General features: G+C 45.5%; 8 protein-coding genes across 8 annotated transcripts; 5 read left to right on the forward strand and 3 right to left on the reverse strand.

The window, feature by feature from the left end:
• Positions 1 to 1003: 1003 nt before the first annotated feature.
• On the reverse strand, positions 1004 to 4368 carry F5147DRAFT_800668 (uncharacterized protein; the record flags this gene model as incomplete). Its single annotated transcript, XM_041443268.1, has 11 exons — positions 1004 to 1141; positions 1206 to 1270; positions 1303 to 1409; positions 1463 to 1553; positions 1596 to 1680; positions 1729 to 1779; positions 1834 to 2175; positions 2230 to 2291; positions 2340 to 2374; positions 2462 to 2614; positions 4289 to 4368. 11 exons carry the CDS (start codon positions 4366 to 4368, stop codon positions 1004 to 1006), a joined length of 1209 nt encoding a protein of 402 aa, XP_041298769.1.
• Positions 4369 to 8691: 4323 nt separating this feature from the next.
• F5147DRAFT_647819 (uncharacterized protein) lies at positions 8692 to 10064 on the forward strand (the record flags this gene model as incomplete). The annotated part of the gene is made up of 6 exons (XM_041433240.1): positions 8692 to 8883; positions 9205 to 9279; positions 9500 to 9535; positions 9564 to 9684; positions 9719 to 9787; positions 9895 to 10064. The coding sequence occupies 6 exons, from the start codon at positions 8692 to 8694 to the stop codon at positions 10062 to 10064; spliced, it is 663 nt and encodes a 220-aa protein (XP_041298770.1).
• Positions 10065 to 11236: 1172 nt separating this feature from the next.
• F5147DRAFT_555524 (uncharacterized protein) lies at positions 11237 to 11626 on the forward strand (the record flags this gene model as incomplete). The annotated part of the gene is made up of 1 exon (XM_041430499.1): positions 11237 to 11626. A coding segment is annotated over one exon (390 nt), but the record flags the coding sequence as incomplete, so codon positions are not given.
• A 1331-nt stretch (positions 11627 to 12957) lies between these two features.
• F5147DRAFT_767426 (uncharacterized protein) lies at positions 12958 to 13532 on the reverse strand (the record flags this gene model as incomplete). The annotated part of the gene is made up of 3 exons (XM_041440888.1): positions 12958 to 13022; positions 13071 to 13341; positions 13395 to 13532. The coding sequence occupies 3 exons, from the start codon at positions 13530 to 13532 to the stop codon at positions 12958 to 12960; spliced, it is 474 nt and encodes a 157-aa protein (XP_041298772.1).
• A 100-nt stretch (positions 13533 to 13632) lies between these two features.
• On the forward strand, positions 13633 to 15713 carry F5147DRAFT_767427 (uncharacterized protein; the record flags this gene model as incomplete). The annotated part of the gene is made up of 4 exons (XM_041440889.1): positions 13633 to 14124; positions 14174 to 14464; positions 14514 to 14672; positions 14721 to 15713. The coding sequence occupies 4 exons, from the start codon at positions 13633 to 13635 to the stop codon at positions 15711 to 15713; spliced, it is 1935 nt and encodes a 644-aa protein (XP_041298773.1).
• Positions 15714 to 15821: 108 nt separating this feature from the next.
• On the forward strand, positions 15822 to 17598 carry F5147DRAFT_767428 (uncharacterized protein; the record flags this gene model as incomplete). Its single annotated transcript, XM_041440890.1, has 3 exons — positions 15822 to 15989; positions 16601 to 17201; positions 17252 to 17598. The coding sequence occupies 3 exons, from the start codon at positions 15822 to 15824 to the stop codon at positions 17596 to 17598; spliced, it is 1116 nt and encodes a 371-aa protein (XP_041298774.1).
• A 189-nt stretch (positions 17599 to 17787) lies between these two features.
• F5147DRAFT_767429 (uncharacterized protein) lies at positions 17788 to 19178 on the forward strand (the record flags this gene model as incomplete). The annotated part of the gene is made up of 3 exons (XM_041440891.1): positions 17788 to 18543; positions 18629 to 19035; positions 19091 to 19178. 3 exons carry the CDS (start codon positions 17788 to 17790, stop codon positions 19176 to 19178), a joined length of 1251 nt encoding a protein of 416 aa, XP_041298775.1.
• A 1029-nt stretch (positions 19179 to 20207) lies between these two features.
• On the reverse strand, positions 20208 to 27003 carry F5147DRAFT_647823 (uncharacterized protein; the record flags this gene model as incomplete). The annotated part of the gene is made up of 28 exons (XM_041433241.1): positions 20208 to 20501; positions 20547 to 20681; positions 20730 to 20969; positions 21016 to 21321; positions 21383 to 21541; positions 21596 to 21655; positions 21713 to 21757; positions 21816 to 21938; positions 21998 to 22029; positions 22083 to 22196; positions 22250 to 22434; positions 22527 to 22677; positions 22742 to 23148; positions 23279 to 23691; positions 23732 to 23881; positions 23940 to 24144; positions 24196 to 24269; positions 24321 to 24564; positions 24753 to 24877; positions 24951 to 24996; positions 25112 to 25192; positions 25259 to 25557; positions 25655 to 25798; positions 25917 to 26024; positions 26075 to 26148; positions 26426 to 26620; positions 26662 to 26677; positions 26713 to 27003. The coding sequence occupies 28 exons, from the start codon at positions 27001 to 27003 to the stop codon at positions 20208 to 20210; spliced, it is 4716 nt and encodes a 1571-aa protein (XP_041298776.1).
• Between the last annotated feature and the right edge of the window lie 919 nt (positions 27004 to 27922).

Consider the following 27922-nt stretch of genomic DNA (forward strand, 5'->3'; position numbering starts at 1 on the left):
GCCTTCAAGGGTATATTTGCAAGGGCCATCAAGACATTGACTCCACCATTTCCCTCTTCCACGAAGCCCTTGCATTGTGTCCGCTGCCTCATCCCGATCATCTCCTATCTCTATACAATCTCACCAGAGCACTAAATTGGCATTATCATAAGACAAGTACTGCTGCAGACATCTGCGAAACTGCCTACCTCTATCATAAGCTCTTGCTTCTCTGTTCAGATGGCACGTACCTTCATAGCATCGTGGCAAGGAAAATTCATATCGATAATGTGATTGTCAAATGCAACAATATTCCAATAGACGCATCCAATGAAGGTATCCACCTTCGACGAGTTGTCCTCAAGCTCTGTCCTCTTGGCCATCAGCTGATTCAGCTCCGTCTCACAGCCCGCTACAATCTCGCACAAGCAGTTGAAGCACGTTTTGATCAGCACAGCAACATCGACGATCACACCTAACCTGTTTGATAGGACCTCATCAGTCTTCCATCATCATCTGAAAAGGAAGATTCAATCGAAATTCGACGTGATCAAAGCCAGAAAATGGTGGGCTTTGCTGGGGGAGTCACGGTCTGTACTAGTGGCTCAGAGAGAGCTTGACGAGAGATGGGCAGAATGCAGTCGCGAGATTGGGTTTGACAATGGGTGTGGATATGGGCGGGACTGCTCTATCTATCTGAGTTGTTAGCTATGGTCCCCTATTATCAATCAGACCTTCATGCAGAAGTCACTTCGCTAACCTAATTATAGAATTTCGCCCAAGAGAATGCAACATTAAGTTGGAAGGTTAGCGAAAAGATTGGTATACTAGTAGTGGCTAGTGACAGAACCTCTGTACTCTCTGTTCTTCTGTACTGCATGTCGATAACAACCACGAGGTCAATAAACAGAAGGCGTGAATGAGTTGGTCTGTGCATAAGGCCTTCTTAGGGTCAATGCCTGGCCTTTTTCGATTTTCCTCCGTGGTACCCTTACTTGCAACACGCCTCTTGTCTTTAGATCCATTACTCGTCACTCAAGGCCACATCCATGAAACGCAGGGTTTCAAGTGCATCTGCTAGAATCTGCTTCTCCCCGAGCCGCACTATGATGGCATGTCTCTTGAGTGTGAGTGATTCGGATGCAAGAAGCTTTGTGTCAACCTAAAATGAGGCATAATTTCTGTGTCACTGATCCCCGAGTGGGACAATGACTGAATGAACGTACTTCAAGATCTGGCGATTGATAACTAGTCAAGCGCATCTCAAATATTTTTCGTAATAATGGAGAGACTTGGTGATCAAACTAGGCTTTCGAGAAACACCCTTTCTCTCCTGTGTTTTGTCCGATTCTTCTTGGGTGAGAAGAAGAAGTCTTATGAAAGATGTCAGCGCTGCAGGGAGAACTGGGTCTGCGTCAATCATGAAAACGCTGGATAACGTGCTTGAGCACAGGAAGAGAAAAAAAGTAAGCGAGTGCCATACCCATCGCCCCCTTCGTTGAGCCACCAGTCGATCTGTCGTTGATATGTCTCGCCAGTAGATACATCACCACAAATAACACTGACAACAAGGTCTGCTCATATCTCCACGATGTCTTGTGGATTTCCAAGCGAACCCTTTAGATGGGGACAAGGCACGAGATCAACATGTCTGTAGCGCCGGTGCAGGTCTGAGTTGGACAGGTCGCCGTATGTATTGAACTTGATTGTAGGTAAACCAACATAATCACTTGGTGCAGACCGACTTACTATTTGTTCTCCAGCTTTGATGGGCTTCATGGTGACCATTTGAAGATGATGCTTCTCATAGAAAAGTTTAAAGACTGGGACAGAAAATTTTCATGTCCACTTGACAGAGTCATATCGAGCATTCAGAGCATCAGCCACAGGTACCATTGCAATATCCAATGTATCCTCTATCTCCTCATCATCACTACCTCTGTCACTGCTCTCTTCGTTTACAGCTTCACCACCATCTCCTGAATCATCAACATCCATTGTGCTCCCAACACTCACGTTGGCCTGGGTATCTTTGTTACAGTCTTCTGCGGTGACATGTTTGGCATCCCGCTCATCTTCACCTTCCCACCTCTCTACATTGAAGCTTCGAGATAAAATTCGGCTGCCTGTAATATGGTACTGATGAAGTGGGTACCATGTGTCGATTTGATTGAAGGGGAAAAGATCCGGTCGAGTCTAATTTGTCCAGTATTTGAGTCCAAGTGGGAAAAGTCAAAAAAATAGATCTACCTTGATCGCCGGAGTTAGCTTCTCATGATAGTCGCGCTCAGCCTCATCCCAACCTATCTTGTCTAGAAATTATAAACGAGAATACAATGAAAAAATTACAAGTGACCTACCACAGCCGTTCCTTGGTTCTTGTAGTTCTTCGTCGCTCCAGAATATTGAGGTGTCGAATGGCGTCGGTAGACGCTGTATATTGAGTTGAGAAAAAAACTAACAAGTGTTCATTTGGAAAGACCTACCGAGATATGTAATCCGCTTTCCTTGATTTCCTTGAGCTTCCTCCCACATCATACAAAGAATCAGCCCAACCCAACCCTTGTGCAATTTGTGCTGTCTCCAATCTTCAAAACCGAATGCAGAAGGATCACAATGACCGAATGTAGCGAGTCTTCCAACGTGCTCGCATTCCAGTCATCCTCGACGTTCCAATTTTCATTACTCACTAAACTGATTATTTAACATCAGCATAATTCAACTGGTAGAAATACGGGTAGCAGGGGAGTAACGTACCTCTGATCGGGATTGCAAGTAGCCAAGTAGAGCTCATAAAAATGATAAGCTACTAGTGTCTTATCAGAAGATCATTGTGCGCGCTCTGGATGAGACCAGTGTGGATCAAGGTTTTTTCAAGCTTGGTCATAAAAAGCGAGTGGGCCACAGAATTTTGAATTGCGCATTGAGGCAGTAGCGATTGTATATGGTCGTTCTTTCTTGTGAAGGTTCCAGCAGATGGCAAAGCATTTAGAATTATGTAATATTGGTTCCATTTTACAGGCCTCAACGACTTGCAGAATTGAGTAATGGTCAAGTGCCTTCTCGAGCACGACCCTGGGACCATTACACAGAGATCACTAATTTAAAGTTTAGGCCAAGAATGCACAAAGGAAATGAATATCATGCCTCATGTGAACCCATAAGTATTTCCGAAGGCAAGGTCCAATCAGATACCACCATTAATGTCGATCGTATGTTATTTTCTTTTCTGAATTTCAATGTCTGGTAGTGCCCCAAGACACCGTTATCAATTTCTTCATTTGCGACAGGTGTTGAGATCTCTGGGAGGGGAAAGACAAATTGAGAATTTGCAGAGGAGTAGACTTATTATCATACCAGAAATGCGATCACCTTCTTTGAGGTTATAGATAACTGAAATGAAGACCAGATCGGAGCTCGAGACATTCACGTGTGATAAATATGTGTGAAGGGGGAGAAGAAGTGTAGGCATGTTGGTATTTTCAATGAGGCGGCATTAGTATTTTGAATTTTCAGTGTCAAGTGACAGCTGCGATGTCTGGATGAAAGGATGAAGAGATCTAGGTCCGTTGGTAGTGGTATTGACATCGTGTCAAGCGAGAAGTTACGAATAAACTTCTGTAAGACTTTTGAACAAATCGAGGAGTATTCCAAGCTGCTGGTCCGCAGCTCTTTTCTGCCGCAACAGATCGCTACCAGGTAATCCAATAGAAAGATCAGTTGAGCTCTTTCAAGGCATCAAGTTCGCCTTTACTAGTCCGACCTGGAGAGAGCAATAACAGCACCAATATTGTCAATGATCTGCGATTGATGTATCAAGATTCGGATTTCCTCCATGACACAACTTGAATGAACTGCTCCTTGCGATCCTGATAAAAACTAACCATGCAGCCATGTGCTAAGATCGGGACTTTCCTTGGATATGCGGGACACAGCTCTCGCTGTGCCTGACAGAAAACCGAAGAGGTGAAGATCTGTGACGGCAGGTAGAAGTTCGTTGCAGCGACTTTAGATGACGGCACAAGTAGAGTGGAACGTTCTCGCGCAATGATAACCAGATACCAGCCTAGTTCAATTGGGAGAAATTCTAAAGACACATCTAGCACGAGCGGGACTAAATACTTCATAGGTAGGAAGCTCATGATTATTCTGACTTGAAAATACTGAAACCGTATTCTTCCTAAACATTCTAGACGGCGAGTCTAGGCCTTTTGTTACGGGCATGACGGTTCCTTGCGCCTCGATCAAGGCAACCGCCACAAGATCAAACACGGACTGAGTACTTAAGGATCTTTGGTCGCCAAAGCACAAGGGTCCGAGAGCCGTACAGGCTGCAGGAAGACTGGGTAAGAATACCAATGCTATTGCAATAGATATCATTGTAGTCATTTGATATGTTGTCTCTTACCGAACCATCAAAATGCTCGCGTCTCACGAGTCGCCGCTCGTGCTAAGCGGACGGTAATTGCAGAACCAATGCTGGTTCAATTCTTTTCTGAAATGGCTTCTGAGTTGCCGTCATCAATTTCCACTGTCTATCATTACAAGCGTGGATATCACTGGGGAGGGGAAATACATATCGAGAAGGTGCACAAGCCAGAGTAGAGTATTCTCATGCCAGAGATGTGACTACCTTCACCGAGGTAGATAACTAAAATGAAATCGGAGCTCAAGATAATCATGTGCATACATCTCAAATTTCAAGGACGTGGTGGGTGATGAGGAGATGGGGGTCCGTTTGCAGTCGACATTGTGCCCCGCCAGTACTAGGACAGGCACAAAGTAGTTAATCCCATTGACAAGGCTCTGGTGTGTCCTTTTGCAACACCAGAGAAAGTTGAACCAATTGAAGAGTATCGCAAGCTGCTGATTCATGAGTCAGCCTTGCATGGGCAGTGTGCTCGAAAAATTGGGCATTTCACTTACAGCATTTTGAAGCGTTAACAAGTCCTCTAGTACGCCAATCGAGTCAACCTGGCCTAGGATGATCAGGGCAGTACCGATGGATCTGCGGTCGATGGATCGAGATTGACACTATAATGTCCTGTTCCTTCCGATCCTTGAAGGTATGTGTCACAGGTATCAGCATGTTTCTTGGATGTGGACATCGTCTATACCGAAAATGAGGATTGGCTGCAAGTCAGTAGTGAGTCAGGATCAAAGTACATAGATATATAGAAGAAGACTCAAATAATGCTAGTTCGCCTTCACAGCATAATGATGGAAAGGCAATCGTTCCTCCTGTGAGTTCGCTTGATTTGATTGACCATTATCATGGGTGTCTAGGGATGAGGAATGATGTTAACTTTGTCACTCATACACACCAACAGCAGTCGATAGTGCAGGGCTTAGGATGGATGTTGAACTTCAGTCTTCACCTAGGATAGCACTGGTTGATACTTTCTGACGTTCATGATAGATCATAGCATGGACCATACTATTTGTAAAGCAATTCGAACGTCATCCAATTGCTTGAGCCATTGATTTGACAACAATAATCAAGTTGACATTTATGCTGGGCAGCGTAAGTCACTGCTATGTAGTTGGAGGTCTAGACTCTAGAGGCGACACAATCATTATGTAATGTTGCCAACCTTGACCAAGCAACAAAGCAAACCCCATGACTTAAGGTAATTATGCAATGTACGAATAGTAACCAGGTCGACATTTCAACGCAATCAGGTCAACCAGTTGGGGCACAACCATCTCAAGCACTATCGATCCAAGCAGAAGCACAAGGCTCAACTGGCAGAGCGGAAGACTTTGTAGATGCAGGAGTGAGCTGCTGCAGATTTTTCTTTGGTCTCCATCATCCTGCTTCTCATCAGTCCTGAATGATGGAAGACATGTGGCATGTGTACACTCAGTTTAGCTCTCTTTCCCCCACACTTGTGGCTAACTCCTCTCATAATCAATATTAGCCGCCATAACTATCACCCATGCACTCGGATCCATCTCTCCTTGTGCACCTCCTTTCCCTTGCGCTACTTTCCCTGGATCCACACCATGTGTTGACAACACCACCGGGGAAGTTAACCCTGTTGTCTGGAATGCAGCTTTTGGTGGTTCAATGGTCTTCTGCGCGGGAAGCTTGATGATTGCTGGAAAGGCAACCGTTGAAACGTCGAAGTTGAATTTCGTGCAGCATTGTATGCAACAAGAGGCTCCCATACTTCATATGTCTTGTCTTCATTCAAACTCAAAACCAACTCTACTCATGGACTTTTATCGATAAGCCACAAGGTATGAATTGTCCCAAAAACCTCAGACGTGAGCTAATGTTTGATTGTTTCTATGGCATCTGCAGCAGTTTAACTATACCTCTTGTTTACCCCAAACCCTGCTCAATGTTTGAACAATGGTATCCAATGGCCAGACTAAGAAAGTCGATGTACTACTATGCCAGTCCAGTGTGGTGCATGGGTGTGTGTCAGCCCTTTGATGATTCAATAAATCAATTCAGTCTCTTCAGGAACTTGAAGTAGCAGAACAGCAGCGTGGCGTACACACTGACACTGACGCCCTCACAAAGGCGGCCACCTCCAATTAGTGCTAGTTCACTATTCCTGCGGACACCCCATCGGTAAGTCCTTCCACCACTCTCGTTCCAACGCGAATGGTATCGGGGAGGTGTGGGCCCCTGACACAGTCAACTCCAGATTCATGCGTTGATGCTGATTTTGCGAACCTCAGATTTCCGGTTGATCTACCCATCCCCATGGAATGAATGTGTTAGACGACGCACGTCACAACGAAGTCGCTGGCCACTTTATCAACACGATCGGTTTATTGTCTATGTCGGCCATCCATTCTAGGTATGATGTCTTCGTAATGGTAGATTGATTTCGATGCAGCCGGAAACCTTTTTTTCACACTCCACTGGGTTTTTTCTAGTAATTTGGCAGGACCTGAAGCCCTGGTGGCAAACTAAGTGCATACGTTATAACACAAGTAACAGGACGATATATCTTGCTATCCCACTAGTACAAAAATTACCTCATTGCGAACATGCTGACGATATGTCGTTGATTCGATCAACTCGTGACTGGATGGTTAAGGAGCGACCCTTATCCTGAGAAGACATCAGTCCCCGATGTCACCAGGAGGACCATGGCATTTCCATGTGTGATAAATAATCACCCAGACCAAATCGCCAGGTCGGCATGAACATCTGAAGCATGCACAAGCCCTCAGAGGACGCAGATGTCGTTGTGTGTGTTGATAAACAAATAGGCAGGCAATACATCATCTGTAGAAACACGTGGCTACTCTGAGCTCACTTGGGTATTGCAGGAAGTCCTCCATTGGAGACATGGGAGTACTCGGTAAATTTTGCATCTTCACCATTGTAAGCCTGAAATTACAGGGGTGATGGGTACCTCCCCTCATCTGGTAGCAAGTGCTCTCCTGACGTTCATCGCCAGGTGAATGACAATGACGTGGCTAGTGGGAATTCAAGAGGCAATACTTCGAGATGTTGCCCACACCTGACCCACCAAACCCCAGGCTTGCACCATGCCGTGCTAGCCTCTCGCGCCCACCATGACTGAGGTACAAAGAAATTAACTGCCCCAGCCTTATAGTAACTGTGCCCGCAATCAGCTCGATGCTGCTGGAGGGCTGTGATAAATACAATGAGGGGCCATGCCATAATGATAGTGACTGCCTACGCTCTGGATCGTTGTAGAGACTCATGCCTCTCATTGTGCAATATGGCAGTTTTCACTGGGGAGTACATGGCACGAACTTGTAGCATCACTCTGTGTGCTACCTGCAGCTATCTCTATATGAGGCGCAGCTTTCCCGCGCAACGCGCGCCATGCGCGCGTACCTTTCCCGCGCTTCACGATGTATATGCGCGCGCGCTTTCCCGCGCTTGAGCGCCCTATAGCGCCAGCCATCCGGAAGCATCCATCCACTGTCCACCAAGTTCCCTAGTGCGTATATTTCCATTTCTCACATTTGCTGATCATTCCATCTTTATTTTTATCATGGACCCTTACTTACATATATCTTTACATACCTTACTCGGTAGCGCTTCGGCTCCGTATGACAGCGCTTAGGCGCCATACTTAAGCGCCAGCAGTACAAACTTACTCACCCACCGGGACAAACTTACTCTCCCACCAGAACGACAGAGGACTTACTGGTTACTACCCACTATTTACCTAGCAGAACATAGTAGAAATCTACTTGTTTACACCTCGCATCTCTCTTCTCTTGTCTTACATCATATCATCACTTAAGCAAACTCACTCTTACTCTCTCTCGTATCTGTATACACGTGCACGCTTTCCTGCGCTTCGCGCCGTACACGCGCGCATTCCCGCGCCTCGCGCGCACCTGCGCTTTCCCGCGCTTCGCATTGGCCAACCAGTAGCGCTTTCAGCGCATACCTCTAGATCCTTGCTGCACTCGCTTCCCCTTTAGGGTCGAACGCACTTGTCGTCTCAAGTATAGCAGACTAGGCAACGCGCGACCTTACAACATTTATAGATACAGTCAGGAGCACTGTTCGTGCCTTGCTGTATCGTTGAACCTTCATCGTACTCGATATAATGTTTCATGAATCCAGTGCATAAGTTCACAGGCTTCATCTCGAACTACTGCGGTGAGACGTGATTTAACATTCGCAAATGTTCCGACAGTGTCCACATCCCCGTCCGAACCAAACTTTTCAGCACACAGCCCAGGTCGTAACAGCCACCCTCAATGCCCAAAGAACTACCCTCGTCACTCCGCTTCACCAATAGCGGAATTTTCGAATGGGTCAAACACCACTTTTGGCGGATAACCTGGCACAAGAGCACTGTCAATAAGACGAAAGGGATGGCAGTGGTGATGATGGTGCTAGTAGGAACAGTACTGGGCGAAGACCACCTGGAGGATGGCGGGAACCAGCAGGTGAGCCAGGCTGGGACGACTGCATCAGTGCCAAGTGCCACCTAACAACTCGGCCTGGTCTATTCAGAAAAGTACAGCTGTCCTTGCGCCTCGAAGCATCTCCAATCTGGTTGCTATCATGTCCACCCTCAACTCATGATCTATCCCCCCAACCACAGCCTCCAGGGTGAGCTCCCCAACAGCAGAAGCACGAATGAAGCCCTAAAGGGTGCTGGTAAATCTTGCCACTGTTGGCAGCTGGGCCAGATGCGTCCTTGATCATCAAGTTGACACATCTGCCAAGGTCCACACTTTCTTGAATGGTCATGTACTCGGGCTCAGGCCGGGCTTTACCCCCTCCTGATGGCAGAACGGTATGGCATCAATGTTCCAAGTGGGCTACCGTACTACCCTAGAGTGAGGAGGTCGTCTGTGTCCTGCACGGCCGCAATAAACTGCGAGCGCTGATAGGCGCACAGAACAAAATGGCATCAAATACGATGCACAGGAATCCACATGGAGCCCGAAGAGCCTTTTCTTCCATCTACGATTGACGGCGAGCGGGAGCATAAGAAGTGCTATACACTGGATACTGATCTGCTATTTCATAGGGTTTTGTTCTCATCTTCCTCCGTAGGTTCGGTCAAAGGGATGGCTACTGGCACATGAAAATGTAGTTGATATGTTTTCACTAATCGCAGACTGGTACAACCTCATTGGAAGCCTTCCCATCCATATTGCTTGAGGAATGGGTTGTCACTCGCCCCGTCCCAGCTACACAGCTGCCAGTCACGATCTCGAGCAGTGCATGGTGCCAGCTCAGTAAGGATGCACTCATAACAAACTGGCCGCTCAGCAATGACCACCTGGGTGGTGGCATTGAGCTGGTCATTCGAGGGCTGGGGTCCAATACCCAGCAGCACAGGTATGGGCGACAACTGCATCGACCTACCGCATCAGTTTCAGTGGTCAAGTAGGCGAAATCACTAACAATTACCTTTTGAACGGGCTTCCATGACTTCCTGTTCGAAGTCATGGGACCAGGATGGGTCCGGACGGACCCAGATGAGTGGTGCCGGAGCTTCCTGATTCCAGACCTTCGGAACCGCAGAGCTCGAGTGGGAGTCATGAAGGGTAGGCCCCAGCAGCTCACAAGACAAATTGGTCTTAGAACTACTGTCGAGAGAAATGCGCCCAGCTGAACCCCTCAGCCCATAAGATATAAATCGGCCCCCCATTCAGGTAAGCGAGTAAGGTATCTGGGGCAGGGTTAGCATCAGAAGAGAGCAGTGCAACTGAGGCGTACTGATTCATACTTCCACCAGGAAGGTAAGCCCTGAGCCTCTTGAAAGGCATTTCCACCGAAAAAGTCGCAGACTCTGTGGGCACAGAACCCGAGTCAGCGCAATTCCTCGAGTGCCTGCCAGGGCACTCATATCCAGGGTGGACAGAAGATGACCTGGGAGAAATTTGGGCACCATCCCAGGAACTTGGCGTCCGGGCCTGGCTTTTCAGGGTGAAAGCGCCCAAGACAAAAGGGTAAAACACAAGAACAGTGATCCCCAGGTGCCAGAAGCTCCCATTAGGGCGAGTGCAAGGGCATTGACATTTGCAGGATTCTTAAAAAGTATCCTGACGCACCGAGCTCTCGGGGACCCCTTCCAGAAACTTCACCGCAACCTGAGGAAAACCATTTAGTGATGGTGGTTGACGTTGGGTTGATGACAATGTACCGCAAGTTCATAAGTCGTTATTTGTCTTTGTTGTGACTTTGTGCTTGCTGCAAGTCTTTGATTCCAGAGAAGTAGCGCTCAAAACCAAAAGTGAACCCTGCCAAGTCGCCCTCGCCAATCACCTGATCTCGTCGTGTTCGCCTATTATTCGGATGACTATTTCATGTTCCGTTATTGTTAAACTGTTTGGTTTGGTAAGTCCCTGCCATTTTTTTACAATGTCTTCTGCACAGTCACCATGCCTTGCCGATCACATTTCAACACCTGGGGTTTGGCCGGCAACATACTTGGCGGTCTCGCAATAAATAATCCAGTCACCATCCCATATTCACATAATTAATATATCTCAGATGGGGAGTCCGACTCTGGTACTGCCCACACCGGCAATGAAGTCGATGCCAATCATTTCAGCACCTCTCGAAATAGAGCTCACAAGTCCTGCAGAGTTTTATCTTAGTGTGGACAGGAACTTCCACCCACCCACCAGTGGCACCTGCATCCATTATGCACGCCCTTCAAATTGATCTCATGGCATCCCCATACCCACTCACTCATCTCAAGCACACAATGAACAGTCTTCAGCATCACTATCTAGTTCTCATGGGTCGCTGTCAACATTCCCCGCCGCCCCAACTAGACACCTCTTTGAAGACGCAGGACCTTATCTGTGTGAGACACTACACATTCCATCCCACAAGAAAATAGACTTGTGGGCGCTTCCAGATCCACTTGAAGGAGAGAAACCAAACCAGCCCTATCCTATATTGATCAAGCTGGCAATTTACGGAAGCCCAAATAAGCAGCTCACATTGCAAGAGATATACACAGTACTCGAGGGTCATTTTGAATGGTTCAAGGTTCAACGAAACGAGAAGGCTTGGAAGTTGGGTTTTTGTTCTGACTCCTCACCTATTCTGCCTCATGACTATGCACAGAACTCAATTCGCCATAACCTTTCTTTGAACAAAGTCTTCAAACATGTTCCCCATACCATCATGGAGCCAGGCAAAGGAAGCTATTGGCAACTTGACTGCTCTGATGGCGAGGGTTACAAGCGCCCTCATAAGCGCCGCAGCAAGTCTGCTCGAGCAGTGCTTGAACAAAGCGATGATGATGATTCTTCGTTTGGAGGTGGTGACGTGGAGGGGACGAATGCACCTCTGGCTGGTGTGCTAGCAGGTTTGGGTCATGTTCCAAATCACCCTAGCCTTGCAGCATCCAACAACTCCTACATCAATCCTAAGTTGAGACAGGGAAGTCACATTGTTGGTGAAGGTCGAACCCGATCTGTATTGCGCAGGCCTGCCACCAGTCCATATCAGCGTAAAGTAAGTTACCCGCCACCACTTGTGCCGTTCTCCGGGTTGCTCAAAAAGCTCAAATCAAGTGCCAAGGACTGGAGCAAAGGGACTATGAAGCACATTGTACATGTATCTTGATAGCCAGTCGGAACATTTTCCCATCTAGTCTTCAATTGCAGCTTGCTATCAAGCTTCTCACTTTCATGCGTTTTGCTCGATCAGGCACCGTGACCTAATACTATGTCCCACAGAGCTTACACACCAACCTACCTACGTACCTTTTGTACTAGTTCATAATGCACATTCAATAAAACCTTTTTACATGATTGTTTAACTTTCAGTTAGATGCCATGAAGCCCATGTACTTAAAGCTGATACTATACCATATGTCTCGCCTGTCTTATCTACAGGCCTCTATGCGACCCATGACGAAGTTGATCTTGCCTTGGACCAAACATGTAAAGACTACAACTTGCAGGGAGGCGTGAGTCAGATCTCAGATCTCAGACGTGGTCCTCTGTGATAACACGAGTGTCCAGCCGGCCGGGAGTCTCCATGATAGCCCCATGTTTCTTGATGCCTGCCAGCATTGCCATCACTGTGCTCCTTGTGATACTTCTACATCAGCAAACTACAACTTTCCCCACAGAAGGCACATGACTTATGTTCCCACGACAGCTGATCACAGATTTCACAGTTCTGCCAAGAGTCACAGCAAATAGTACCACAAGGTATACATTTATTACAATCACTCACAGTTCGACATGAATCACAGGACTTTGCATTTGAAAGCCAAAGGAGTCCGAGTTTGAGTAGCTACTAGTAGTAAGTAGTATATACTAGTACTAGTAATACCATAGAAATGCGAACTCAATATTTTATTTCGGACTATGGATGGACTTCAGACAATGCAAATTTACATTCAAACACCGAGATAACAACATGAGCATAAACATTGTATGAACTGTAAGGGACACGCATAGTACTAATAGTGCTAGTAGTACATGAGGCGAATATCATAATGTGACATATAGTAGTGCAAACCGTCCATGACAAACAGGTCAGTCAAGCTGGATAGTGAGAGCACGGCCACTTGGACCTTCTGTCATAGCAGATGATGAATTTTCTGCACTTGATAAGTACGATTGCTTTCTCTCACAGATCATAAACTTACCGGCACACTGATGATCACTTTCACATTGTCTTGCAGATAAATGAGACCAGCCATGCTGTTTGAAGGCAAGTCTCATGCACCCCAGGCCAATGTCTGCATCATCTAGCATCTTCCCCACGACATCTACTCGGAATCTGAGCAAGCTCGACAATACTTCATTTTCCTGTTGTAAACACTCTGCAAGTGCCTTTTGTGCCCGAAATACTTCACGCTTGGCTCGTGCGAGGTCCATAACAAGTTTCGCTTCAGAATTAGTTGGATTCTGTATCGACTGATGAAATTTTAGGTGCCTTCTAGAAATGAGAAATGTAAAATTGACTTTACCAAGGAACTAATGGCTTCAAGAAGCTCATAAAAGTCCATCCCGTGTGTCCCTGGTCTCGTGTCATCATGGTGCTGATGAAGAATGTCGTCAGCTAGACCTGACACTTTTGTCGATAATGCACGCAGATTGATAGTCATTGTATATTGAGAGATAGTTTTGGGAAATGCCGGTATGAGTATCAGCCATATTACTGAAGTCTGATGGTGTGTTTCTTACTAGGCTGACCGTCTTACTAGTATGTCTCATCATGATTCCAGCTGCCCCTCATGTGGCAAAATCTTCAAAGACCACACTTCTGTTGCTCGTCATATGAGCCAGCCTCGGTCCGGATGCAACACATGGTTAGAGGATATGATCAACTCCATTTCACCCGGTGAAGATCATAACATGGACTCTGCAGATGATGAGGACTTCGCTGGACTTCCTCGTGATGTTTCTTATGATCCGGGACTTGGAGGTGAGGAATATTTCGGTGGAGGAGGAGAGGACATCCCTGATGGAAATGAAGTGCACGCCGGTGAAGTAATCGACTACTTTCCAGAGCTTCCTCTGGCCTATGAGGACAGCTACACATTTCTGGGGCTGTTTGATGCAGATAAAAACAGCGTATATCGGAAAACAAACCTTTATTATCCGTTTAGCAGTCGACGAGATTGGCAACTTGCAGCATGGCTCTTACGTTTGGGCCTAAGCATGGGGAAGATCAACTCTTTTCTATCACTCGAAATGGTCAGTTTGTCTACTTCACTTTCACTGCTAATGATTCATGTCTTTTTAGATCAAGGATTTACCCTTGTCGTTCCGCTCTGCCAGAGAACTACACGGTCGAGCTGAGATGCTGCCCAGTGGTCCATGCTGGAAGTCTCAAGTCATTCATACATCACATCCTACAAAGTCGCCAGTAATTCTGTACTGGTGTGACCCTATTGAATGTATTGCCAGCATCTTTAATCACCCACTATTTCACTGTCATATGGATCTCACGCCTCACAAGATTTACTCTACTGCCAAGAGACTATGTCGTGTATACACCGGATGGATGTCAGGAAACGACGCATGGGATATGCAGGTGAGTAGATAGTTGAATATTGAGGTCTGGCACTCATGTATTCTTAAAGTCAGCGATAACAAAGGGTGCAACCCTCCTCGGCACCATTCTCTCCTCTGACAAGACGAACATCACTGCATTAACGGGGTATCACGTAGCTCATCCGCTCCTAATTAGCCTCTCCAACATCCATATGAACATACACTTAAAACCGTCAACCAACTCTTTCGTTCTTGCTGCCCTGTTACCAGTCCCCAAGTTCATTCACAAGTAAAAGCGAATGAAGGGCGTATTGGAAGATCACCTTATACATCAGTGCCTCAATATCATTCTTGAGCCGCTCAAGCAATCCGCTCAACATGGTATCATGCTGTCTGATCCTATCGGATGCAGTCGGTATTGCTTCACTGCTCTTGTGAGCTATATCGCCAACACCCCCAAGGCCATGATGCTGGCAGCCGTTGGTGGAAAAACATCGCTGGTGACAATGGCAATGTATAAGCAGTTTGGGGATGCATTCCATCATGAACCCCGGACAAAATCAACGACTATTGCACAGCTCGCTGTTGTGCGCTCATGTGCTGATCCTAATGATCTTGAGGCATATTTCCATGAGGCACAGAGATTCCGACTGAATGGTGTCGACAAACCATTCTGGTGGGACTATGCACTAGCAGACCCCTCCCGGTTTCTTACACCGCAATCACTCCATCATCTTCATAAAGAATTCTTTGACCATGACGCCCAATGGCTCATTCGCGCTGTTGGAGATTCTAAAATAGACTTCCGATTCTCAGTGTTACAGCCCATCACTGGTTATCGACACTTTTACGGGGGCATCTCCAAACTAAAACAAGTCACTGGTCACTGTGAACGAGAAATTCAACGTTATATCATCGCTATCAGTGCGGATGAAGCACTTCCTCATGTCATCGCTGCTGTATGTGTGCTCATGCAGTTCCGGTATCTCGTACAGTCGCCATGTATTGACGAGGAAGATCTTGGGCGCATCTCAGGTGCTCTAACTGAGTTCCACACAAACAAGGATGCAATCCTTGCTGCTGGGGCTCGTCGGGGGAAGGGCAATAGAAACATCGACAACTTTTATATCCCCAAGCTGGAGCTAATGCAGAGTATCATTCCCAGCATTCGCAACTCTGGTGTCATAGGACAGTGGTCTGCCGACATCACTGAACATGCCCACATTACGGAGATCAAAGACCCCGCCAGATCAAGCAATAACAACAATTACGACACACAAATTTGTTGACACCTCAACCATGCTGAAAAATGTCGTTGTTTTGAGCTCACCACTAGCCTTCTGGATCACGGTGTAGAGACTAACATCTCTGTGGCCTCGTAGAGGTCTAATTCTCCAATGTCCCAATCACCTCCCAAACACAGCGCGACCCGTATCTCATTTCTGTGCACTTGGCACTTCGTCGGCCGCTCGCGCGCACAGGCGCTCAGTCGCGCATTGGTGCATGCACCTTCAGTTCCGTCGCTCGTCCTCCGTTTATCCATTCCATGTCCCTTTGGTTCGTCGGTACGTGTTCCTAATTTATTCTCATGTATTCTGACATATCTCCGGCGCTTGCGCACATATTCCATATGTTTCATCACGGACCCTTATTTTACATATCATCACGTACTCGCTTCACTTTCCGGCTCACTTTAGCGCTTGACAGTGCTTAACGCTACTTACAATATATATACTCATGTCTCGATGTAGAATGATCATCTTCTTCCCGCACAAACGTTGGACTCTAAGTCTAAAAATCTCTGTTGTATCTGCCGACCGACACTAAGCGCTAAAACCGACATGAGCACCAGTTCTCATACTCTAATATACAAACATCATCTTACTTGTCTCCCGACTCACTTAAAGAGTCGCTGCACTCCACCACCTGCACGCGCGCTTCGCTCACTCTCAGCGCGCGCCATCATACTCGTCGCTCGGTAGCGCTTCATAGCGCTCTCGCTCATCGCGCTTCGCTCATCGTCGTGCGCCTCACCAGGCTTATCCGACAGTCTGGTTCAGTGTTTCCCTCCACTATTATATATAGAGGAACCTTCTCAGTAGCAATCCCCTTGGGCCGACATTAGATTCGCGCATAGAGGACCATCTGAGTATATTCATACCACCCCACTTCATAGCAATCTACATTCCTCACCTACAACGGACAGAGGGGTGAGGAAGAGGGGTTGGACTTGGATGCTGAAGATAGCAATATTGAAGCTGATGTTGACACAGAAGATGTTCCTATCAACCCAACTCAACACCCATGCCAAACTACAAATTATTTTGCAATTGTGAAGGCGCTTCAGCACCAAGAAGTGGGTTCTGTGCCTGTACCACCTCGTTCCTTTGTCGACAAACACACTGCCTTTCACCTTGGATATGACCCCTCCATTTGGAGCATCACCATTGATGAAGTCGCGATTAAATTTGGCTTACCAGATCTACGACCAGCCATAGCTGATTTCCTTCAATGCGAGGCGACTTATGGACACCAGCATGTTCATTCAATAAGCGGCCCTAGAAGGGCTGGATCTACTGCTGTCCTCCCATTCGACAAAGTACAAGTCTGGTTCAAAATTCGCTTGCAGGAGATGGATTTCCACGACACTCACACAATCAAACCAGCTCAGACACTAAATTGTGTACCACCAAACAACCCATGGATTCTAGGCCGTTATGATACAGTCATTATTGAGACTAGTGCAGGCTACCCATGGCCTAGTAGTCGTCTTTTGGGTACTTTCTGTCTTGCGTTACAATAAATGTATGTTCACTCACTGTTACAGGTCATACAATCGCGCAGATTAGACTCATTATGCGACCTATTGGCAAGAGTGGTACACAATGGTCCTGGAAGAATCGTTTCCTCACATATGTCCAATGTTTTGATCTTTCAAATGATCGTGATCCAGCCACATGGCTTTACACACTGAAGCGAGCGAAGCGCTTGAATGGAAACCGGATGGGCAACATTATTCTGGTATCTCAATTGAGGGCTCCTGTTCAACTCGTCCCTCGCTTTGGCGCTACTGCTGACAAGCGTCTCTCAGCATATAACAGTTTGGAGCATGCTGCTGAGTTTTGGCTGAATGAATTTTGGGATAAAAGCACCTTCTTTGCGCTATCAGTCTGAGATTTGATACAAGATAGGGTCATTTTTGTAGTAGATATTCCAAATGGATCAAAGATTATTCCCACACCTGTATCCACACATTCATACTAGCACTCCCTCATGCCACTCAGTAAACATTTCTGTTCAGTGGGCCTCGGGATGAAGCTGGCATCTTTGATGTCAGCTCCAGAGGTTCATGACGTAACAACAATGGATAGACTCACCAGCTCGGAACTTATTCGCTTGATTTTGCAGGAATCTTCACCTGCCAACAGTGACGAGCTCAGCCATGTATTATCGCTAATTTTCAAGTCCTGTGTGACTGAAGTTCCCAAAACAAAGGATCTCAAAGTTCTGTTGAAGAAAATCCACCCCAATACCAGGATTGAAGCATTTCAGCACATTGAAGATGAAGCAACCCTTGTACCACTCTATGACATGCACGCATGTCGTTGGAACTGGCCACTCCCAGAGTCACATTTAGACAAACTCACTGCTAGTGGGGAGAGAAGTAATCAGGCAGAAGAGAACAGTAGCACGGACCAGGGAGAGAGGGAAGGAGAAAATAGTGGTGCCACGAATCAGAGGTCGGGAGATTGGGTTTTTGTCGATGACACTGGCGCACCCGCTGCCTCTGAGTCACAGGCTGAGAGTGTTGGCCAGCCTGAGGACGACGTAATGTTAACAAATGCCAGCTCTGCCAGTAGTGACAATGCCCCAGTGCTCCATGAAATCAACTGCGATTCTACAAAACCATGGACGACCGAACAGGTTTTTGCATCCTTCAATAACCTCCTTGCCTTTGCCCTCCTCCTGCAGCAGCCTACACTCACTCAGAAGCGTACCTTATCTCGTATCTGGAGCGCATCGAACTCCTCATCCACAATATGTGGCAATGAAATCATGTGCAAACCAGACCTCATCCTACTTGATGATATCGAGGCTAGATGGGATACAATCAAGGCTGTATGTGAGCTGACTTGCTTTTGACGAAAAGGAAATTTGTGAGCAGCTGATCCTCTAATTGTATAAATGCTCATGATGTATTAAGATGTACCGGGACTGGTTATATAACCGGAGAGCTGAGAAGACCGTCAAAAAACAAAGCAAGTTCGGTAAGAAATGGACTACCTGGGTGGTGATAGAACACCAGTGCAAGAAGGAGATCCTTGAAGAGACCGGAGCAAGGCCAGGAGGGAAGGAAATGATTAAAAACTACCAGGGTGTGGTCAATGCAATTATGGGAGGTTTACCTGAAGAGCAGCTGGAGGAAGCAAATAAGACAGTGATAGAATGGTCTAGCAAGGCTCCTCCTACAGATGTCCAAGTTGAGTTCGCTCAGAAAAAAGCTCCTGGTATGATGAAGGATCTTGCAACTCAGTTATGGAGGCAGGCTGGTATGAGGATATTCATATTGTCGGCATGGAAAACTGAGGAAGGCGAAGTGAGGATCAATGGGTGAGTGACATTTTCATTCTCTTGACTGGTAAAGATGGCCTGATCCGGTCATAAGAATTGACTTCAATGAAAAGTTGGAGGGCAGTAGTTTCACAGATACAAAAGACTGGAAGGCCACATCAGGAAACCTACAATTCTGCTGATGTTCCTGTCCCCCACTGAACTGTCTGATATCAGGTATACAGGTGGTGCAGTTACACAGCAACTGCTGAAATCAGTACCATGCCTGAAATCAGTGGTGAATAGTGTCACAGACACTCAGAGATACTGTTTATATACAATTTAGACTGCCAGTTTTCAAGAGATGTGATATACCAGACATATAGTTAAGCAATCCCCTCAATTAATTAGCATCATAGAACATCAGATCATACAGAAATATCAGCCATTCAGAAAAATATAAACACAGGCTTGCAGAATTACACAGCAGACTGTGTACAGCCTGACAGGTATTACAGTCACTTTGACTAATTAGCAAAGCAAATTAATAGATTGACAATACATCACGTATCTTGTAAATCAGCTTGAAATTTTACTGGAGTTACAGAAAATATGACTTCTAGCATTTTCTACATAACAGTCGATTTAACAAACAGTTCTGCATTTTCAAGTATAGCAGTTCATCAATCGGTACACATAGCAGCTTGTTAGAATCTATGCCCAATAGATTATTGGATAATCAAAAAGACTGATCTACCAATTTATCAGAGAATCAAATGTTTAAACAATCCAAACAACAGATTTGTCACAGAAGAGATGACAGCCTGATAAATCGTCAGATTATTTGAACTATTTGTTCATCAATGCTACAGTTGGCTTTATAATCTGACAACCACTCAATCAGGCGATAGTAGACCAGTATTTTGGTTTGACATGTAGGTAAATACTCACTCATTCATTTTCAAGAATATGCAGAAATATACATCACAGTAATTATTCAGTGCAGATAGACAAACTGTTAGGGTAACTAGACGGACTAGAAGAAGAAATAGCAGATGCCAGATGTTCATGATAGAAGCTAGCCAGAAAAACAATAGAAATGAGGGCATAGAGGGCGATACAATGTAACAACATAAAAAAATTAGTTGCAGAGCTATTAGGAACACCAGTTAGCATATCAAGAAGAACTAAACCAATGAATGCTTACTACTATTAAACAAAATCATCAATTTTCAAGTTGCGTCACTCTCAGATTCAGTATCCGAAGCAAAACATGCTGCACGTCCAGATGTTCCAGTTGCCCTCAGAGTTATGGCTCCTCTTGATCGTGCCTTAGCTTGATAGCGTCCTTTGAAGGGCTCTGCTAATTCCAAAATCTTCTTCCATCTCTTGTCAGAAAGATAGTCGATAGACTCCATCACCTCTTGAGTTGCGTATCCCCACTGTGTCTCTGAGAACGCATCACCTGTCTTGCTGTCTGGTTGCACACATTCACCTGTTGACCACTGTCTAAATGTGCATTCACTCTACAATATAAGTGAAAGATACAATAACAGACATTTATAACATACCGCTACAACAGTCAATGCAAGGGCGCCACATGGCTTGCCCTTCATCCTACTCTGCAGGGGAAGTTGATCGATGACCTCCAGGTAATATGCGAAAGTATTGAGTATGACGTCTGTGAGAAATGGACCCTCTTTCACCTGTACAAGTAACGTTAGTGGAGGAAATAAAGAGCGTATATCACTTACAATGTGCTGAGAGTCAGTATCATCAACTGAATGCCACATAAAGGGATAGATAGGTGGATTTACGAGTATTCGTTGTCCATCATCTCTAACTTCTTCCTTTGGTTCAGGAACAGCCCAAGCAACCCAATCTGCAATATCATCAGGCTCATCAAAATTTTCATGATTAGTGAAAAAGTCGATAACGGCAAGCTCAGACTGCTTTGCAAGGGTTTTGCGAAAATCATATGTTCGTTGTTTGAGCTAAGAATGACTAAGACAATGAATGATATGAAGGGTTAGTACTCACCAGATACCAGACTGGTTCATTCTTTTTGGTCAACTGGTGCGTTGAATTGATGAAGAGTTTGTCCCAGAGCTCCTGAGCTGAAGAAAGATGTGGAATCAAATCCCAAGGATTATCCAAGCACCCTATGAAGTTAATCCACATCGGAATTGCTCTTGCTTTGAAGGTGGCAAGCGATGCACATCTAGGAAGATCTTCATCTTTGAATGTACGTTGTCTTTTTTCTGAGGTAGTAGCTTGGACTCTTGAGCTTTTAGGCAGCTTCTCCTTGAGAACATCTAAAGATCGAGAGACACTGTTGGAAGTTGCCTGAAATAAAATAAAGAAAATGACGTGAAACAAAGTTGACAGTGTACACTTGGCCACTCACTTTAACATCACGTTTAGCATGAACATGTTTTTGCCTCGTCATTGACGACTTGGTACTAGGTTCAGATGCTCTTTTCAGATGAGCCGACTTGATTTTCTTAGTGGCCACCTTGTTGCGTGATGAAGGCATCTTTGCCATAGTCTTCTTCTGAGACACCTTCTATCAAAGAGTGTTCCGATATCAGTCTTATGAACAGAATTTGGAAACACTTACTTTCTTATTAGCATCATCTGAATCTTCTTCATCTAAGAAGTCGTCGTCTGAATAGTCCTTCTATTTGAGAATAATCCAATGTCACTAGTATCGTTGGCAGAATATATAAATATTCACCTTCTGCTTAAATGTGTCTGAATCTTCTTCCGTAGAGTCTAACTCCTGTTGAAAAGTAGCGACATAAGTGTGATCAAGGAAAAATATTTTGATCCATACCCACATTACGAGCCTTCATTGGAGCATCCAGTGGGCTAGGTTCCTGAACATCTTCTATATCATCTTCTATACGGTCTCCCTCCCTACCTGAGCTATTTTTTTGCAGATTATTGAGAGTGGTGAGGTCCTGAAAGTAAAGGTGATCATCTTTGATGTCATTTGTATCTCCACTTGGGTGCGACCTACTGCCAATATTTGCTCTAAGTTTACGAGGTCACCTATGGCAATGTCTTTCAGTTTGTATGACTGCATTCAAGCACAAAAAACTTACTACATGATGATTGAGTTATGATAGCAGTTGACTTCTGGTTCTGCAATTGGTTTGGAGGCGGAGGAATGTTGTTGTCATCTATATCATCAAATATACTGCTATAAGGTTGAATGCCTGTGATATTTATGAGTAAATGTAAAATTATAAGGCAGAGATAATGATAATACGCTGGTTATTTGATTGTGATTCCGATATCATGCCTAAAGCAGAAGACTTGGGTTTTGAAGACGCTCTTGCATTGGGAACTTCATCTTCAACTATTGAGCGCCAATTTGGAAGTGTGCCACTTGTAATTCCAGGAGGTGAAGAAGTCTTGCTTGTGTGCCCTTGTTTGGATTTCTTGCTTGGTGGTCTGCAAATACAACACGAAACAGTAATAATCATGGTTGAAGGTTTAAATTATCGGTCCAGATGACAAGAAAGGATAGAAGAAGAAAGACTTACACATTAGTATCATCGCTTACTTGAGATTGCCGGCGCCTGTTTGCAATTTCCTCCCTTGCACTCACACGAGACTTTGAAGGTCTATTGGTCTCTGCTCCACTGTCATCAATAATCAGATCTGAGTCTACTTCATCATCAGCTTCAGCATCGACTTGAATATTCCCCGTAGTTCTTGGTTAGTATTATGAATAACTTGTGTAGTCTGAAGAGCGTACCTGAAGATATTTGAGATTTGCCTCCAGGTTGTCTCACAGCTTTCTTGCTTGCCAGTCCAGGAGGGCGGAGTGCCTGACTTTTTTGCAGGTTAGCTTCATCAGCAAGGTCGTTCTGCACCTTTGCAACTTTGGCCATTTTGCCTGCCCTTTCATTTGCCTTGATGCGTTGTTTTTCTCTGGCTGCCTTTACCTTGGCTGATTCCACGAGTTCAACATCTGACCCATCATCTGAACCATCGTCCCTTGTACATTTTCTACTGGCAGGCTGGTCCACAAGTCCAGGGTGAGCATCCTTGTTTGATGGGCGTGTTTTCATCAGCACTAAGAAGAGTAATGTAGCCCGGCTGCAGCTGAGACTCAGACTGAACTGTGCAGAACCAAGAGTTTGTGAAAGAGGTGAGCGAAATCTAAAGGTGTGAGGATAAATAATTTCAGAGTTTGTACAAATTTTCACAGAATATTAGTTTTATGTTCAAGTTTTTTGAATTCTCCACCTAAATATAACTAGAAAGATCTAAAGAACTTTAGTTCAAGTACACATTGTGTTGCCACCCATTCCGCCCATCTTGCCACTTGGAAAATTCCCTATCCGTCTGTAGAACAAAAGAAGCTCTCTTCCCCTCATATTCTAAGTTGAAATGAGTTGTTTTGTCAGAGCCAAATATTGCGAAGTCCCCATTCCTAAGCTCCAAAACCAGACCTGGCTCTTTCAAACCCAGAGCACCGCCTGTGAATTGACCTAGAGCTAAGACCAAACAAAGATCTTTGTCTTTACCATCTCTGTGCGACAAAGTGCAAACATTAATGTTCACGACCAGAGATACAAAAGGAGCCACTGGTGAACCAGGACTTCCTGGCAACAAATCAACGATCTCGATCAAAACTTTGTATTCTTCTGGTAGATGCATCTGAAACTGATAGTGTGGAGTTAGAACCAGTAAGGCGATTGACTAATATGACACATACTATAGTCTCAATCCACTCAAAAACATCTTGAAAGGCGGTGACCAAGTTGGTGAAAAGTTGTCCAAAATCCTTCATGTTGTTTGAGGGGTATGGAATCATTTGAGAGAAATTTGTGTGACTGGTGTTCTGAATGTGTAGATTGTGAGGGTGCACTTCAGAAGGTGCTCCTTCGCCCTATATGATATATCGTGAGTTGAATAATCATATTCACCAAGCATTTGAAAAAGCTTACTTGTGTAGCGTATCGATTATACCAGGAGAAATGAGCACAAGTAAACGCTTGGCCATGATCAGCTGGTGTACGATATGTGAGACTAGGGACACCATCAAAGCATGCTATGAGGTTCTCATGCAAAGTCTCCCTCATATTTGCAGGCATCGCACTACAAATGAATGCCATAAGAGAGCCATCCTTGTTGCATATGTCAACAGTGCCACTATCAGTGTCTAAGGTTAGCCAATTTAAGAGAGTCAAAAGTAGGACTTACTCAACAAGTGCAGACATAGAAATACGTAGATATTGTCTAGGCAGTTTGTATCCTTCTGGGTAGAACACTTGCAGCTGGATAAACAAATATTATATTTATTATCCTAGGAGTAAGCATAAATGCACCTTAGACTCAAGCATGGCCAAATCTGTGATTAAATGACCAGCACTAGCTAGTTTCCTCTCATGTGCAGTCGCTGCAACATTTTCATCATGATTAAGGTTCGTGAAGCTGCGATTTTGCGGCAAGTTGCGATCATAATTGGTGTAGATTACTTTTGCTGAAAGTCGCTGAGATGGTGCTTGATTAGTGACTGATGAAGCAGATGATGCACCAGAGGATGAGTCCAAGGGAGAGATCATCATGCCTCTATTCGAAGAGTCTGAGAGAAATTGGTGCTCTAAGAAAGAGATAAGTAGTGGATCGTCATGGACCACATTAAGACAAGGTTTCCATGCTGAACGATTCTGAAGGGATAGTTTCCAGTTGCTAACATGAAGGATTGTTAGCGGTTGCAGCCTGACCCTCAAGTAAGATAATGAAAGGCGTCGACTCACTTGAATTTGATGTTGTCAAAAAAACTATCGGAACTCTTGAGATTAGTGCAGTCTATGCTGTTGAGAGCAAGAGGAAGACTTTTGTGAAGTAGATTTATTGTAGGAATGATGCGCGAAGTTATAAGCTTTGCAACATCAACATCTAATAATCAAAGGGCTTGGATAATCTTTCTTTGAAAGGCATCATATGCTACTCACTGGCACTATCAGGATTTCATAACATTTTCCCCAAATTCCAAGAAACCTGTGTATTAGCCTTCACTATACACCAGCGTAGGTCTAGGCCTGCTATAAGGACGAGTGCATATATACTTCCTCCTCCTGCAATGAGCGCATATCTCCCTCCTTGATTAACCCACCCTCTGAAAGTTCTCAGAGATGGTGCTCCAGTCATGTTAGCAATTTCAGCTTCATAGACATCACCAATATTTTGTAAAGTACTGCCTGGAGATATCAGACTACTGTGCATCAGCTCAAAAAGTTAGCACGAATATTCAAAACCTCACCTTTGAGTTTCGACAAGGAGCTGAATTTTATTGAGCATAAGGAGAAAGTTGCCACCAACCTCCTTGGCAGAGAGAACTCCGCATCTCCTCACTACAGATTGCAGCGAGTTGTCCAAAGAATTCCGAGCTTCGACAACTTGAGAGCTAATGCTTTCAACCCACCTTTCAGGATTGTACATCCTGGAGTCCGTGTGGGAAGCTGCCATACTTGAGATCAGCCCATCAGCTGTTACATTACTCGTGGTGGCCATGTCCTTGCCGTGAGTCCACTGTGTAGGAACATTCATGCGTTGACCATTCTGATGACATGTGCATTGAAGCACTGGTTGATGCTGAAGCTGTAGTAGATGCTCAGCGCTGAGGCAGCAGTAAATGCTGAGATGGAGGCAATGTTACCGGTTGGACCATGTCAGCTTCTTGATCCACATTGGCGTCTAAGTTCATTGGACCGTTTGGAGATACTGATGGCGATGTCATTGAAGCGGGAGGTTGTAAATGCTGAAGTAACTGTGTAGCATTGTCGCCTAGTGGATAGAGACCCTGCAAGATGAGCAGATATTCTGCTGCAGTGACATTTAGTTGTACTAATTGATGAGAAGCCATCAAATAGTTAGCGTTACGCAGTAGTTCAAGAGCGTGAGAAGGCAGGAGTGCATACATCTGCAATCCCAACCCCGCCGCTACCTGCCGCCCTCACCCGCGCCACCTCACAATTACCACCGCGACAGAGATAATATTCAATTTCGATGATTTGCTTCTTAGAAACCTAGTTATAGCAGGTCATGATTCAGTCTTCAAAGCTTAAAGTTTACATACTATATGTGGACCACCAATTGCCTCACGGTCGCAAGCACTTGATTTGATGCGGTTCCAGAGTCCCTCTAAATTAACTATAACCGCTGAGATGCATCTTGCTCTGGACATCAAACTGGGAATCACACTCGGTGGTGGGAGCCTCATGGAGGTATACTGCGGTTTTGCAATGCTCGCGACACACGGATATCATGCCCAAACTTTGGTGTTCATTTTGTGGCTCCGAGGCCAATGGACAAACAAGGTAAATTGATGCAGGAATTGTAGGTCATAGTGCGAAAATGGGTGTGAGGAGGTAAATGTTAAGGCTGTGGCGCGATGGTTGCAGCACCTGCAGCCCCATAGCAGTCGCACCAGTCAGAGGTCTGAAATCCTCCATTCCATCGCATCTACGGATAGCCTTGACCTGCTGTCGCTTGGCACTTGCCGGCGTGTCATTGGGTCGAACGCTTGGTGTTGGCGTGTGCTGGCGTTGGACGGGTGGTGCGGGTGGTGTGGGCATCGCAGCAGGTGGTGGTGGCGTCGCAGCAAGTGGTGGTGGCGAAAGGACTAATGGTGGTGCTATAATAGGCGCTGGTGACGTGGCACACGCAACGTCGTCGTTGGCTGGATATCATAATGTTGTCGAGACGGGGACTTACTGACACGTTCCGTTCTTCATCTCCCTCCTTCCTCTGTCCACCTTCCTCCTCTCTATCCTTCTCATCATCTCTCTCCTTTCCCTCCACTCGTCCTTCTCCATCGCACATTCGCGTTTCGACGCCGTTCGCAGTTGCTGACGTGCTTCGGGGGTGAACGCTCTTTGGGGGTGGTTGTGCTGGTTGAGTGCGCAGTGCTTCGCATGGCGTTGGCACAGCGTGTGTGGAAAAGGTGGTATTTGCTGTTGGTGCTGGTGTCAACGCGGATGACGTGGCCCGTGCTGGTATGGCCATTGGTGTTGGCACGGGAGTCGCAACAAATGTTGCAGAATGCGAAGGTGCTGATGGTGACGCAGAATGATGCAAAAACACATGAGCACCTGGCTGCGTTTGCGAGAGGGAGCAAGTGGCGCGAGTAGGTATTGCATCAAGCCGAAGCTGCAGCCGAAGAAAGGAAGGTCATGTCACGAGAGACAGTAGTAGAAGGTTGGAATATACCTAGTAATAATAAGAGACTACAGTAGCAATGGTCAGACAAATTTAGATATAGTAGATAGTTAGTTTTGTACCTGATGTGCAGATCTGAGTCCGTGGAAGCTGGTATTGGAATAGAATTAGAGTAAAGATAACACGTCAACATAGTTGATAGGAATTTGCTGGCAGGCTTTGAACAGTCATGTGATCATATTTGCGTCACAACACATAGTGCCATCAATGACCCTACACACCAATAGGCGTGCTCAATTCTTAAGTTGTCATGGTCAAGAGTTGTCAGCTCTTTGTTTGTACCATTAATTTCGGTTCCCAGAAAGGGTTAGAACCCAGTCTTCTGAACATTTTCTCTGTTGATTATATGGGCCCAGGGTCAGATAGCATACTCAAGCTCGCGAGTACTTGAAGTCCAGCGCTGAGAAATGCAGCACAGTACAATGACTGTGGTCATCATTGTCACCATCGGCGAAAACGAAGTGCTCAAGTTCGAGGCGAGTGCATTGTGACAGACCCAACACATATAGAAGATGAGAAAGGACAGTCAAGAGCTCACGAAACTCCTGTTTTTGCTGCATAATGAGCACACTGGTACTACAATATGAGCACGATTGTTTAGTAAACACGGTGGCTGTGGTGCCCAAATGGAGCGTAACCCGGTCGGCTAAATTGTTTGGCTCTAAGGCACAGTGGGACTTGACAACTCTTGACCTGACAACTTAAG

Source organism: Suillus discolor, assembly GCF_016758755.1.
Source record: "Suillus discolor strain FC423 chromosome Unknown F5147scaffold_3, whole genome shotgun sequence".
In the NCBI taxonomy this organism is placed as follows: domain Eukaryota; kingdom Fungi; phylum Basidiomycota; class Agaricomycetes; order Boletales; family Suillaceae; genus Suillus; species Suillus discolor.